The 14,394-nt window shown below is 40.2% G+C and overlaps 1 protein-coding gene across 12 annotated transcripts in view; it reads left to right on the forward strand.

Annotated features, from left to right (window-relative positions):
* Positions 1-14,394, forward strand: part of LOC134347066 (multiple PDZ domain protein) — a 234,251-nt gene that overhangs the window by 197,523 nt on the left and 22,334 nt on the right. For all 12 annotated transcript variants that reach the window (XM_063049149.1, XM_063049152.1, XM_063049156.1 and 9 more), the window contains 3 exons: positions 3,886-4,079; positions 4,955-5,102; positions 13,700-13,786. In XM_063049149.1, the coding sequence (XP_062905219.1) occupies positions 3,886-4,079; positions 4,955-5,102; positions 13,700-13,786 (429 nt within the window). The remainder of the gene's footprint in view (positions 1-3,885; positions 4,080-4,954; positions 5,103-13,699; positions 13,787-14,394) is intronic.

The raw sequence follows: 14,394 nt of genomic DNA on the forward strand, positions 1-14,394 counted from the left end.
TTTTCCCTCTCAGTACAACTTTCAATGTATCCCATAAGATCACTGGTGATGTTTCTCCCGTGTCATTAAGGTGTAGATATTCTTTGATTTCTCCCCTTAATCTCTCCATTACTTTCGGGTTATTGAGTATATGTGAGTTTAGCCTCCATAGTGTTTTCCTCTTTTTCCTTTCCAGGATTAGAGACATAGAGACTGGGCTATGATCCGACAGATCAATTGTTGCAATATTACAGTTTTTTATCCTGAGTCTATCTGTATTAAAGATAAAGTAATAGTCTATCCTTGAATAGGCTGAATGAGGAAAAGAGTAATGTGTATAATCTTTACTAGTAGGGTGTAATTCCCTCCAGACATCTATAATTCCCAACTCCTCCATCAATGAATTCATTTTCCGAGTCAGAGGTTTTTTCTGAGTAACTATTCTTGAAGAATCTAATACAGGATTTAATCTAATATTAAAATCCCCTCCACAAATTACTACCCCTTGAGAACTGACCGTTAGGTCCAAAATGTGTCTATAAAATGACCATTCACAACCTGGAGGAGCATAAACATTCAGCAATGTTATTTCTGTACCTTCTATTCTTCCTGTGATTTTTACAAACCGTCATTCTTTGTCTTTAGTCTCTGAAATATGTTCATAATTAAGAGTACTTGATATTAAAGTAGCTACCCCTCTTTTGTGACTCAATTTATATGATGAATAAAATACATGCTTAAAGCCCATTCTTTTTAATTTTCCATGTTCAGATTGGCTCATATGTGTTTCCTGGAGGAAAGCTATTTGTGCCCTCTCTTTTTTCAATTTAGACATAATCTTATTTCTTTTAATTGGATTCAAAACCCCATTAACATTATAGGAAATTATTTTTACCAATTCAGTTGCATTTTTCTCTAGTAGAAAAAAAACACTCTCCTTTTCTAACCAAACAGTAAGCAATCCCTTCTCAACAGTAAACCAAGACATATAACCACACCCTAGACATTTTGAACGTGTAACATTTGAAAATTTTTCCCGACTTCCCACAGTGAGGCCCGAGCACCGACCCACCTCAGTTCAGAGGGATAACCTCTATCTTCACCCTGTGTTAGAGGGCCCTCAGCAGTTTGAATAATCATAGAGAATTTTCTCCTATTTATGTCTCGACCATATTGCTATCATTCAAGTTATTCCGCCTAGTTTATTTTCAGTTACCAGTTTTCATTTTACCTTTAAGTCCGAATTACTCTTTTCAGTCATTTCTCTTAATTAATCTGTATTCTCTGTACATTCGCATCTGAATATTTGCAGTTTTTCCTTGTAGTTTGACACTCTGGTTCGAGTGGAGCGTCCTCGCCCCACTAACTGCCACGACTTCTGCCGAATCCTCTCCAGTAGCGACTCCGGTTGGGTGATAACTTTAATAGGTAGTCCCCGGTCCGCCAGGTCCGACGTTGCCTCCTCCACCGTTGCGTAAGTTGTTGTCCCTTCGTCGTAAAAGACTCTCAACCGAGCTGGATACAGGGTCTGGAATCTGATGTTGTTTTCCTTCAGGACTCTCCGTGTTTCCGTATATTCCTTCCGTCTGGCAAGAATCCCAGGTGCGTAGTCGTGGTCTAAACTGATTTTACAGTTGTTCCACATGAAACCTTTATTTTGCCATGCCCCTTTAAGCACCTCTTCCTTCCTTCTGTAACTGAGAAATCTGACCAGAATCGATCTGGACTGGGCGCCTGCCGGAGGCTGTGGTGCCAACGCGCGGTGAGCCCTTTCTATCTGTAGGTCTTTTGCGGCCAGTATATCAAGGTTCTCTCTAAGCAGCTTCTCTATGAAGGGAATCATCAATCCGGGTTTACCTTCGGTTCCTTCGGGAACTCCGTAAATCCTCACATTTTCCCTTCTTGAGCAGCCTTCTTGATCTATTAGTTTCCACTGGAGCTGGTCTTGTAGCTTCAGCATTTCTGCTATTACTTCCTCGGTATTTTGTAGCTTCTCTTCAATTCCAACAATCCTCGCTTCGGCTTCATCTATCCGCGAGTTAGTTTTTACTATTTCTCCTTTAATATCTTCTAGCTGTTTGCTGTTTTCTTGTCGGAACTTGCGAATCTCTCCGAGAATCAAAGACAGAGTCACCAATTCCCCCTCATTACCTCCATCCTGGCTTGCCATGGGGGAGCTAGGCCCGTTGCCTTGCTGCGTCTCTTTATGTTATCAGCCTTCGGAGCGGACTTTTTAATCTTGTTCTTAGACATCATCCTTGCCCCTTTTATTAATATAGTTATGCAATATGAAGTATTTGTCTAAATTTGATTTTGGGGCAGTTTACCTTCTTTTTTGTCGAGAGACCTTTTCCTTACACCGCCATTCCCTTGATGACCCGGAAGTCCCCTCCACCATAGTCAATTCTATGACCATTATGAATACAGTGTTCTGCTAATGCCAATTTTTCCAGGTAATCCAAACAAATGCACCTCCTGTGGTCCTTGATGCGAGTTTTCACCATACGTCCCATGTGGCGAATATATGCTGCACTGCACTCACAGGGAACCCTGTAAACGGCAGCTGATCTGAGCCCCAGGTCAACCTTCGAAACTAGAATTAGGCTTTTACAGTCACAATTCAGATTAAATATTCACCAATTTTAAAAAAAATTAACGTGATAAAGTATAGTAATAGGAGAAAACTTACAATGTGGCTATACTCTGCTCTGCCATTCCATAAAGCCATGTTTTTAACATCTCTATTTTAGTTTCTTGATTGATCAAGTATCTTTTGATGCTTTGAATGCCCACAGAGGTACTTGATCTCAGTTGTCAGTATATCCCATAAATGATTAATCTTGCCTTCCGCAGTAGAAAATTTCAGACTTTTACCACATCTCGGTAAATATATTTCTCAACTCAGCTCTAAATGCTAAATTCTTCTATTCCGAAAACTGAAACATCACTCAGCTTCTCAACCCACAGATGTTAGCAGATCTGCTGACCACTTATTTTAATCTCTTTCTCCCCCCTCCCCTAGTTTCTACTATTGTAAGTATTTTGTTTTAATGCTCTGTCTTAATACATACTTTTCTAAATTCGTGGCATCCTGGACTGTAGTCTCTAATGTGCTTCTTGCCGCATAGACTTCACTAGCCTGCCTTTGCTGGGTTTATACTTCTCTACTTTGTTGAACAAGAAATGTGATATTGCACTCCACTAGAACTCATATCTAAGGAGCAATGAAAGTTTACAGCTCTTCAGAATATTGCCAGCAATTTAGCCATCTCTTCATCTAGTTTTATGCCATCTGATGTCTCAATAATCTCCGCCCTTTGCTGTGACATTTATTTTCATCTGTCTGTTTTATGAACTTTGGATCATGCATTTAGAAGGATCATCCATCCCAGCCCATATCATAACTTGTTTTAAATATGGGGGAGGAGAAACTGCATTATTCAGCAGGATCTCTATATTAACATGAATTGCACCCCTGTTTGTGTTAGCCAGGGAATGTGATGGGAAAGAGATGGGATGATGGGAGAGAGAGGAGATAGCACTTAATGTCATTTCTGATGCATGTACTATTAAATGTAGTCAGTTGCCTTCCCTTGCTTAAGATCTATGACCAATGATAAATTGAAATTATTGTTCCAGTAATTCATCTACAGTAATTGCAATAACATATTTTTTAACATCTGGTCAATCATTTTAAAATGGTAGTAGCCACTCCCGTTATGACTGGTGATTGTATATGGGCAATATTTGCTTTTCCATTCATACAAATAAGTTTCTCCAGTTTCTTGGGGAGAGCAGCACCTCAGAAAATCTTAGACTTTGTCTGGTGTTTGAACTTGATTGTGTCAGTAGTAGAAATTGCTTTATATCCACAATATAATTTCAAATTCCATTGTATTTCCATAGGTTAATGGAATAGATTTGAGAGTTGCCACTCATGATGAAGCAATAAATGTTCTAAGACAAACTCCACAGAAAGTCCGTCTGACAGTCTACAGAGATGAAGGCCATTATAAGGAGGAAGATATATATGACTTGCTCACTGTTGAATTGCAAAAAAGACCAGGGAAAGGGCTTGGACTGAGTATTGTCGGAAAAAGGTATCAATAATATTATGTGTAAATTTAGTTCTACAGAGATCTCATGCATAATATCTTAGAAAAAAATGAATTATTGTTATATTTTTCAAAAATTTCAGATGAAAGGAATGTGGACTTCATTGACACAAACTTATATTTAAATAACATATTTAACGTTGTGAAATGCATTTCATAAGAGCATAAACAATAGAGTGGAATGCTTGTTCAAAGCACAGAATATTATTTGGATGACAAAGACACTGTCGAAGATGAGACGTAAGGAAGTTAGTGAAGAATGAGAAGCAGAAGCATATAGCGGGGGTACAGTAACATAGCCCTATGCACAGATGCACAAGAGGTTAGGCGAGATTTAAAGCAAAATAATAGGATTTGCAAAAATATAGGTATCAACAGGGGCACACTTTGAAAAGGATTTTGAACGTAAGGTTAAGAATGAGGTGAATGGTGAGTGTGCTGATCGGGAGGTGTATAGAGGTGAGACTTGATCCATGTTATAATAGCTACTAGAGTTTTACTTGGAATAAGTGCACTGTAGCAGAACAGCATTGGAATAGTTAAGTTGGGAGATAATACTGGATTCAGCACGAGAATGACGGTTGAGGTAGCTGTAATCACTTGTGTATTCCTTTTCTACACTGCAGAAATTTAAATAACTTCCACTTAAATGGATTAAAGATAAAAGCAACCTTATGCAGAATTTGAATCATTGTGCTTGGTATAGATCAAAGAAAATCTCCCCCAGCAAATTATGGAAAATTTGTTACCAAATCCAGATTATAAAATATAATCTTTCCTTGAAAACTGATGATAAAGAGATTGTTTCAGCAAACTGCTGTTCATTGAATGAGACTGAAGTCTTTACTGCTTTTCTATAGGAATGATACTGGTGTTTTTGTATCTGACATCGTGAAGGGAGGAATAGTAGATTTGGATGGAAAACTGGTGCAAGGAGACCAAATACTCTCTGTGAATGGGGAAGATGTTCGAAACTCAACCCAGGAATCCGTTGCTGCTATGCTGAAGGTCTGATTAATGCAAAAATTATATTTTAGAGCAGATATTCAACCCACAGGTTTGACCAAATCGACTGCAGCATTTTAGTTGAAAAGAAATTAAACAGTTCAATGTTGATGTGTTTTTCTTTCACACCTACCCAATCATGCCCTTTCTCATAGGATTCTAAAACTAATAAATGGTTGGTCAATAATTAGGAAACTTTTTTTTTGGGGCTATTATAATTTTTCCAAACAAGGTTTTTTTAAATTCAGCTTCCTGATGGCATTGCTTTATAGTTCAGTATATTTGTGTCACACAACCTTAATGAATGAGAAATATACATGAATTTGATGTTCGCTGGATTACTTTCCTGTTCATTTTTCTCATTATCTATATCATAAAAAGACATTTAAACCTTTGGTTCATCTCCTAACAAATAGTATATAAAACTCAGAGTGATTCACAGAGCTCAAAAAGAGCTTTTCTGACATGTTTGATTCCAGGACACTGGAAGAGATGTTAAGTTGCAGGGTACATCTTGGTGACTATGGTGGAAATTTAAAATCGGGCTAAACTACAAGCAGCTCCAGCCATCAGCTTACCTTGTTTACTCCATCGTGCAAGGCTGTTTGCACACAACCTATCTGAAAAGGTTGGGTTACAATTAGCATGTTATTTGTTCCTCTAAAGCATTGGGTCCTCATGTTTCCTAATCTTCTAGGAAAGTAGTAATGAAAACAAAGTTAGCATCCTCTAATAGAGATGCCTGAAACCAAGGAAGTGAAAATGTACTCAGTGGCCACTTGATTATATACAGCGTAGAACCCTGGGTGGTCTGCTGCTGCTGTAACCCATCCACTTCAAGGTTCATCATGTGCATTCAAAGATGCTCTTTTGCACACCACTGTTGTATCATGTGTTTTTTTGAGTACCTGTCAATTTCCTGTCAGCTTGAACTAGTCTGTCCATTCTCCTCTGACCTCTCTCATTAATAAGGTGCTTTTGCCTACAGAACTGCCACTCACTGGATGTTTATTGTTTGTTGCACCTAGAAGGTTTGCTAGTTCTTGATTGGGGATGGGAACCAGACTGCCAGAACAGATAGTGGAGAGGTTGTGGAGACAGATGTTGTTAAGAATTCACACAAAGTCAGGAAACAAAAAGTTGAGCATGGTAGGAATAATGTTCTGAGTTGCTTTTATTTCAATGCAATAGGTGTTGTAGAAAAGCTTAGGGCATGGATCACTACAGGGAATTATGACGTTGTAGCCATTAATTAGACTTGGTTGCAGGAGGGGCAGGACTGTCAGCTCAATATTCAGGGCTCCGTTGTTTTAGATGTGATACAGTGGGGGAGATTAAAGGGGGAGGGGTGGTGTTGCTAGTCAGGTAAAATGTCACGGCAGTTAGGACGGCTGGTAAACTCATCTAGTGAGACTTTTGGGTGGAAATGAGAATACGAAAGGTATGAGCACATTAATAGGGTTATATTATAGACCACTCAACAGTGTGCCATTTTCAAGGAAAAACTTTGTAGGGGGATCGCAGACTGTTATTCTTCTTGGTGCTTGAGAGAAGGCTGATCTCTTACTTAATGGAGAACCACTATATCAACACTATATCCATCCAGCAAGGGGCATCCCGGGTTTTTCTGGGTGCCTTGAACAAACCTCAATAATCAGCCAACTGATCCGCAAGGCCAGGCAGAAGAAAGGTGACTTAACAGTCATCTGGTTAGAACTAGCCTTTGCTTATGGATCAATTCCACACATCCTCATCCAGGTTGGCCTGGACCACTACCATATCCCACCAGTAACACAAGACATGATCACCAGCTACCTAGGAGGATTCATGCTACACTTTACTTCAACCCACTTTACAACCAAGTGACAAGACCTCCAAAAAGGGATTCCAGCTGGCTGTACCGTCTCCCCCATCTTGTTTGTCATGGGTATGAATCTTCTCATATCAGCAGTAGCCAAGGCCCAGTTTTGGAGCTCGGGATCTGACATCCTGCAATACAGGGGTTCATGGATGACATCACTATAACCCAAGACAAGCAAGATGGGTATTGGAAACCCTGGACAACGTAGCTACCTGGGCTAGAATGACCTTCAAGGCCAGAAACTCCAGATACATGGTGATCAAAAAGGGCAAGGTTACTATGTTTCTAAGTTTACTAGCAAGTTCAGTCTTCAAGTGCAGAGAGAAGTTATTCCATCCATAGAGGACAACCCAGTAAAGTGTCTTGGAAATTGGTTTAATGCAGCAATGACATACAGCGCCAACATCACCGACACTGTAAAGCAGACTGAAAAATGGCTGAAGAAGATCGACAAAACTGACTCCTTGGTAAATTTAGGACATGGTTGTAGTAACATGGTCTTCTACCAAGGCTACTCTGGCTGTTCCCACTGTACGAGTTCCCCATGACCATTTTAGAAGGCATCAAGAGGAAAGTTAACAAGCAGCTGTAGAGGTGGCTAGGGTTCCCCCCGCCACCCAAGTTTTTCTTCAGTGGGGCTCTACATAAGATCAGGGCAGTTACAGCTCCCATTGTCATTGGTAGTGGAGGAGTTCAAGGTGGGAAAGCGTAGAGTTGTGTTAACACTAAGGGGCTCCGCTGACAAGCTAATAAACCAAGCAGGAGTCACAACAAGATCAGGCAAAAAGTGGGCCACCAAATCAGCCGTAGGCTCGGCAATGAGCTCCCTGCAATTGAGAGACATCGTCGGTAACCTATGCCTGGGACGGCAAGGCCTCAGCTCTGCGCACTATGAGGGAGTGCAAGTGCAAGGGATAGCCATGACATGGTCCAGGCAGAGGTTCTGAACTGCAGGGATGAAAGGCAGTTATCGAAGGCAGTGGAGTTGGGGTCATAGGGTGCCTGGACAAAATGGGATCTTCCCAAGCACAAGATCACTTGGACAGAGCTTTGGAGACTGGAGCCCTTCCACATTTCTTTCCACCTGTGGTCCCTGTATGACACACTCCCTACACCGTCACAACTGCACACATGGGGGCTGAGAGAGGACCCTAACTGCAAGCTTGGTAGTCTGCAGGGTTCAGTGGCACACATACTGTCAGGATGCAAAACAGCTTTAACACAAAGACAAAGGTGGCGCCACAATAAGGTCCTGCTGTCCCTTGCTGACACACTGGAACAAGAGATGTGTAAAAAGAGACCAACTGGCAGAGAGGCAAACAGGGCAGTCATGTCATCAAGAAGAGTGCCACACCAGTCATATCTAAGAGGCCTAAATCCAATCTGCTGCAACTGCCAAATCATGGGAGGTGAGGGTCGATGTGGGGAGGAAGCTGCAGTTCCTGGAGGTGGTGCAAACCACACTTTGACCAGACATCGTTCTGTGGTCCACTGAAGACGAGAAAATCATCCTGATGAAGCTCACAGTACCATGGGAGAAGAATGCGTGGAGGCGCACGAGAGGAGGGCCCTGAAGTACCAGTCCTTAGTCCAGAAGAGCAAGAACAAAGGATGGCAGATCTGGCTATTCCCCGTGGAGATCATCTGTTGAGGGTTCCCAGCAAGGGCAGCATGGAGATTACTGTCTGCGCTAGGCCTTGGTGAAAAGAACAAGAACTAAGCAGCTCGTAGGAAGGGGGAGAAAGTAGAAAGAGCTTTTGCTCGATATGGAGCAAGCAAGAAGAGTTGAGATGGAAGCCAGGAGCAAATGGACAGTGACTTAGCCACCACTACTGACCCACTAACTGGAGAGTGTGGTTAAGGGTCAAAATACTCTATGAAGTTTGGGCACTGACTGATGACATCTGCCCCTGGCTAAAGGCTACAGTTACCTCATCGGGTAACTGAGAGAGCATCCTGGTGCATGATGCAAGCAAGAAACATAAAGTTGTTATCATAAGTGATTTTTAACTTTCCACTTATTGACTAGGACTTCATACTGTAAAAGGGCTAGATGGGATGGAGTTTGTCAAATATATTCAGGAAAGTTTCCGTAATCTATACATTGAAGGCCTAATGAGAAAGTATGAAATATTAGATCTCCTATTAGGAATGAGACAGGGCAAGTGACAGAAGTTTGTGCAGAGGAACATTATAAGGTCATTAGTTTCAAGGTAATTATGGAAAAGGATAGATTCCTCGGGTTCAGATTCTATGTTGGAAAAAGGACATTTTTGAACCTATCAGAGAAAATCTGGCACATGTGAATTGGGACAGGCTGTTTTCTGGCAAAGAGGTACTTGGTAAGTGAGAGGCTTTCTAAAGTGACATTTTGAGAGTACAAAGCTTGTATGTGCCTTTCAGAATAAAAGGCAAGGATAACTAGTTTAGGGAACCTTGATTTTCAAGACATATTCAGGCCCTGGTTAAGAAAAAAAAAGTTGGTGCATAGCAGGTATATGCAGGTAGGAACTAAAGGAGTGTAAGAAATGCAAGAGAACGCTTGAGAAAGAAATCAAGCGGGGCAAAAGAAGGCTTGAGGTTGCTCTACCAGACAAGGTGAAGGAGAATCCCAAGAGCTTCTACAGATTTGTGAAGAGCAAGAGGATTGCAAAGGACAAAATTGGTCCTCTGAAAGGTGTTCCCTTGGACCCTGTGGAAGGCAAGTACAAAAATTTCAGGGGTCTGAGTAGAGATATTTAAATCACCTTTAGCAACAGTTGAGGTACTACCGGAGGATTGGCGGATAGCTAATGTTGTTCTTCTGTTTATGAAAAGCTGTAAGAGTAAATCAGGAAATTATAGGCCCGACATCAGTAGTTGGAAAGTTATTGGAAGGTAATCTGAGGGACCAGATATGTGGGTATTTTGATAGAAAGTGAGTTATTCGGGATAGCATGGCTTTGGACGTGATAGGTCACGTCTAACCGATCTTATCGAGTTTTTTAGGAAGTTGCCAGGAAAGTTGATGAAGGCAAGGCAGTGGATGTTGTCTGCATGGACTCAGCAAAGGTATTTGACAAGGTTCCACATGGGAGGTTGGTCAAGAGGGTTCAGTCACTCAGTATTCAAGATGAGGTAATAGATGGTTGACTTTCTGACTGGGTGCCTGTGACTAGTGGTGTGATGGTGTGCCGTAGGGATTAGTGCTGGGTCCGTTGTTGCTTGTCATCTATTATCAATGATCTGGATGATAATGTGGTTAACTGGATCGACAAATTTGCAGATTACACCAAGACTGGGGTTGCAGTGGACAATGAGAAAAGCTATCAAAGCTTGCAGCGGTATGTGCACCAGCTGGAAAAATGGGCTGGAAAATGGCAGATGGAACTTAATGCAGACAAGTGTGAGGTCTTGCACTTTGGGAGGACCAACCAGGGTAGACCTGACACAGTTAGCTGTAGGCCACTGAGGAACAAAGGGATCGAGGAATACAGGTCTATAATTCATTGAAAATGGTGGCTCAGGTAGATAGGATCATAAAGAAAGCTTTGGCACATAGATCACGGTATTGAGTACAGTAGTTGGGATATTATGTTGAAGTTGTTTAAGACGTTGGTGACGCTTAATTTGGAGTATGCGTGCAGTTTTGGTCACCTACCTACAGCAAATATTTAAATAATATTGAAAGTACACAGAGGAAATTTACAAGGATGTTGCCAGGATAGAATGACCTGAGTTATAAGGAGAAATTGATCTTTATTTTGTTTAAACTTTGATTTAAACTTTATTCCCTAGAACTTAGAAGATTCAGGGTAAATTTAATAGACGTATACAAAATTATGAGGGTATAGATAGTGTAAATGCAAGCAGGTTTTTCCATTAAGCTTGGGTGAGACTAGAACTAGAGGTCATAGTTAAGAGTGAAAGGTGAAATGTTTATGGGTAACATGAGGGTGGTGAGACTGTGGAACAAGCTGCCAGCGGAAGTGGTGGATGCAAGCTCAATTTGAATGTTTAAAGAAGTTTGGATAGGTACCTAGATAGTAGGGGTCTGGATGGCTATGATCTGGGGGCATGTCGTTGGGAGTGGGCAGCTTAAATGGTTTACACGTACTAGATGTGCTGCAATTTTCTGCGACATTATGAAATACATTGACACTGACGATTTAAGACCCATCCCTAAATACGTTAAATCATTTTAGTCATTATTGGTGAAGATCATCCCATAAACCTGCAGTTAATAAAGTCCAGGATTTAGAAATAATTACGAAGTATTTTCAATCAGAATGGTACATTCCTTGAGTACCTGTTGCCTTTTAGTTTGAAATCATAGGTACTTCCACATGACATGTAATGAATACACCTTTTGGACAGTGCTGTAGTAATCGAATATATCACCTTCTTATAGGGCTGTTTAACCTACACTTTGGCTGTTACAAAATGACAAGGGATTGAGCCTAAGTTAGTTTATCAAAGTAGTTGGCAAACAGGTCAACAGAGAGTCTTCAAATATGATATGTAACTGATATATTCCAGGGTACGTAAGAGAGCAGAATTTCTTGGATAAATAAAGAACTTAAAAGTTGTTATCTAGAGGTGTGTAGGGTGATCACAATGGCTTAAAACATATTGTAAATGGTTATAACCAAGAATTTGACAAGCATAGAAGTGAATGAAGAAAGCAATGAGGAAGGAGTGAGATACTTCCTTTATTTTATAATAGAGTTAGTCTCTTGGCCATCTGCACCTTGTAACTAACTTAAAAAATAATGCTGAACCTGGTAATTTAAATCGCAAGGGCTGTGCCCCAGCTCCAGATAGAGCCCAGTTTCTGTGGAATAAACACGTAAATCTATCAGCTGCAGTCTAGAGAGCAGCTACAACACTAATTGTTTCTGAGGGACCAGATAATATGTAAGAGATATAAAATGCTCTGCAGTACCTTATCAATGTTCTGTCTTTTAGTTTGGACTTCCAAAGTTATCAAAGTACATATGTGACACCATATACTAGCCTGAGATCCACTTTATTGTGGACATTCATAGTAGATGTAAAGGAATACAATAGACAACCAGTATACAAAATATAACAAAATATGCAAATACAAAAAAAGTAATAATAAATAAATAAAGAAGAAAAGAAATTGTCAACACGAGTTGTAGAGTCATTAAAAGTGAGTTCATAGATTATGCAATCAGCTCGAGGTGAGTGAAGTTATCCCATCTGGTTCAAGAACCTTATGGTTGAGAGGTAATAACTGTTCTTGAACCTGGTGGTATAGGACTTGAGACTCCTGTACTTCCTTTCTGATGGCAATGAGAAGAGAGCATGGCCTGGATGATGGGGGTCCTTGATGATAGGTGCTGTACCCATGATGGACTGGGCTGTATCCACAAAGTTTCCCTTCAAGGGCATTGGTGTTCCCATACCAAGCCATGGTGCAACCTGTCAGTATACTCTCTTAAAGTTGCTAACCCTCTCCTCCTCTGATTCCCTGGTGATGACGACTGGCTCATGGGCCTCTGGGTTACTCCTCCTGTAGTCAGCAATTGGCTGTTTCGTCTTGCTGACATTGCGTGAAGGGTGGTTGTTGTGGCACCATTCAGCCAGATTTTCAGTCTTCCTCCTATATGCTAATTCGTCACTATCTTTTGTATCAGTAAATATAGCATTGGAGTTGTACTTAGCCTCACAGTCTATACACATACCACTCTTTATGAAGAGTGTGAAATATCTTCCACCCATTAGAGATATTTATCAGCAGCGCTGTGTATATAGGGCTCATAGCATTGTCAGTGATCCCTCCCATCCATCCAAAAATCTCTTTGACCCCCTACCATAAGGCAGGAGTTTCCATAGCATTAGGACAAGAACTGTTAGGTTATGCCATAAGACTACCAAACTCCCTGCCACCACCAGGGTCTCATCACGTATGAAGTGCATGTAGTGTTATATTGTTTACTTGTTTAACTCGTGTCATATATGCACCTTATTATTTGTTAAATCATTTGTTGTAGTACAACTTTATGTATTATGTGTGTCAGTTGTAAGTACTATGTTTTGCACCTTGGTGTGTTTGGTGTTATACATTTGGTTGAATGACAAAAGAAGTGAACTTGAAAGGACTTTAAAGACATCAGCTCTTTCTTTATAGCTCAGTTCCCAGGGCAAACCCAAAAAATTAGGTCTTATTATGTCTCCTGTATTGGATACCTGACAAATGTATGTGGCCACACAGTGATTCAGCTGATGGAACTACTGCCTCTACTTCAGCGAACTAGGTTCAATCCTGACTTTTCCTGTGATAGGACTGGTTTATCTGAGTGCACCAGTTTCATCTCACATGCCCAAGTAGTATGGGCTGATAGATTTTTGGGCACTCTATTACCCTACTGTGTAGGTGAGTTGGCAGAAGCTGGGGAAAGTTGATGGGAATGTGAGTATTGAATGTACAATGGGATTAGTCGAACATGAGTACAAATAGCAGCCTGATGGCTGGTGCAGACTTAGTAGGTTGAAGGGCCTGTTTCTCTATTGCATGATTTACCAGGTTTCCTAAAGGAAGCATGCAGTACATGTATTTCTCCCAGTTCATTAAAGTACAATCACATGATAAAAACAGTTTTAAAATGATATCTAAAAATATTTTTCTTAACCTTGTTACTCCAAAAATGATCATATATATATATATATTTTTTTTTTTTGCAAGTTGTAATGTCAGGCATTCGAACGGTAACCATTCCCTTCTGATTTCTAGTGTGCACAAGGCGCAGTAAAATTGGAGGTTGGCAGATTGAAGACTGGATCATTCTCATCTGAAAGAAGAGTTTCTCAAAGTAGCCAGGTTTGTATGCTTAACCTGATGCCTGGTCTGCAGTAAAATCTGCCTCATTGTAGTAGCCTATTCATCGCTTGTTCATTTTATCTGAACCAAGAGAAAATGTGATCATTTCAAGCATAGTAATGATTCTTTTTAAATAAAGGAAAAGATCCCTTAACTATGTTTAATAATTCTAGTCAGCAGAATGGATATTTATTTTAAAAATATTAGAACAGTTTTCCTTGATTTCTGAACTATAGGTAACTGCTTCTCAGATATTGATAATTACCATTAATTATAATACAATAGTAATTATTGATAATTGCTATTATCAATATGCCCTGACTTTAGTCATTGGTGATGAGATGGTGACATACACTACAAGTTTAATATTGTAGGATGTAGAGCGTTTAAAAGGATTAATTTAGACTGTTACAGTAGTATTTTAAGATTGAAATTTTGGATCATCCACATTTTTCCTTGGTATTAGACTTTGAATTGTGATGTCAGTACTAAAATTTCTGAAAGAAAAGCTTAATTTTTTTCCTGTATAAAACATTACCTGTAATTTATAAGTACTTGTGACCTAATGGTGGATATTGTAAGTTTTTAATGTTTTAAGGCTTGTATGA

This window comes from Mobula hypostoma, chromosome 5, assembly GCF_963921235.1.
Source record: "Mobula hypostoma chromosome 5, sMobHyp1.1, whole genome shotgun sequence".
In the NCBI taxonomy this organism is placed as follows: Eukaryota; Metazoa; Chordata; class Chondrichthyes; order Myliobatiformes; family Myliobatidae; genus Mobula; species Mobula hypostoma.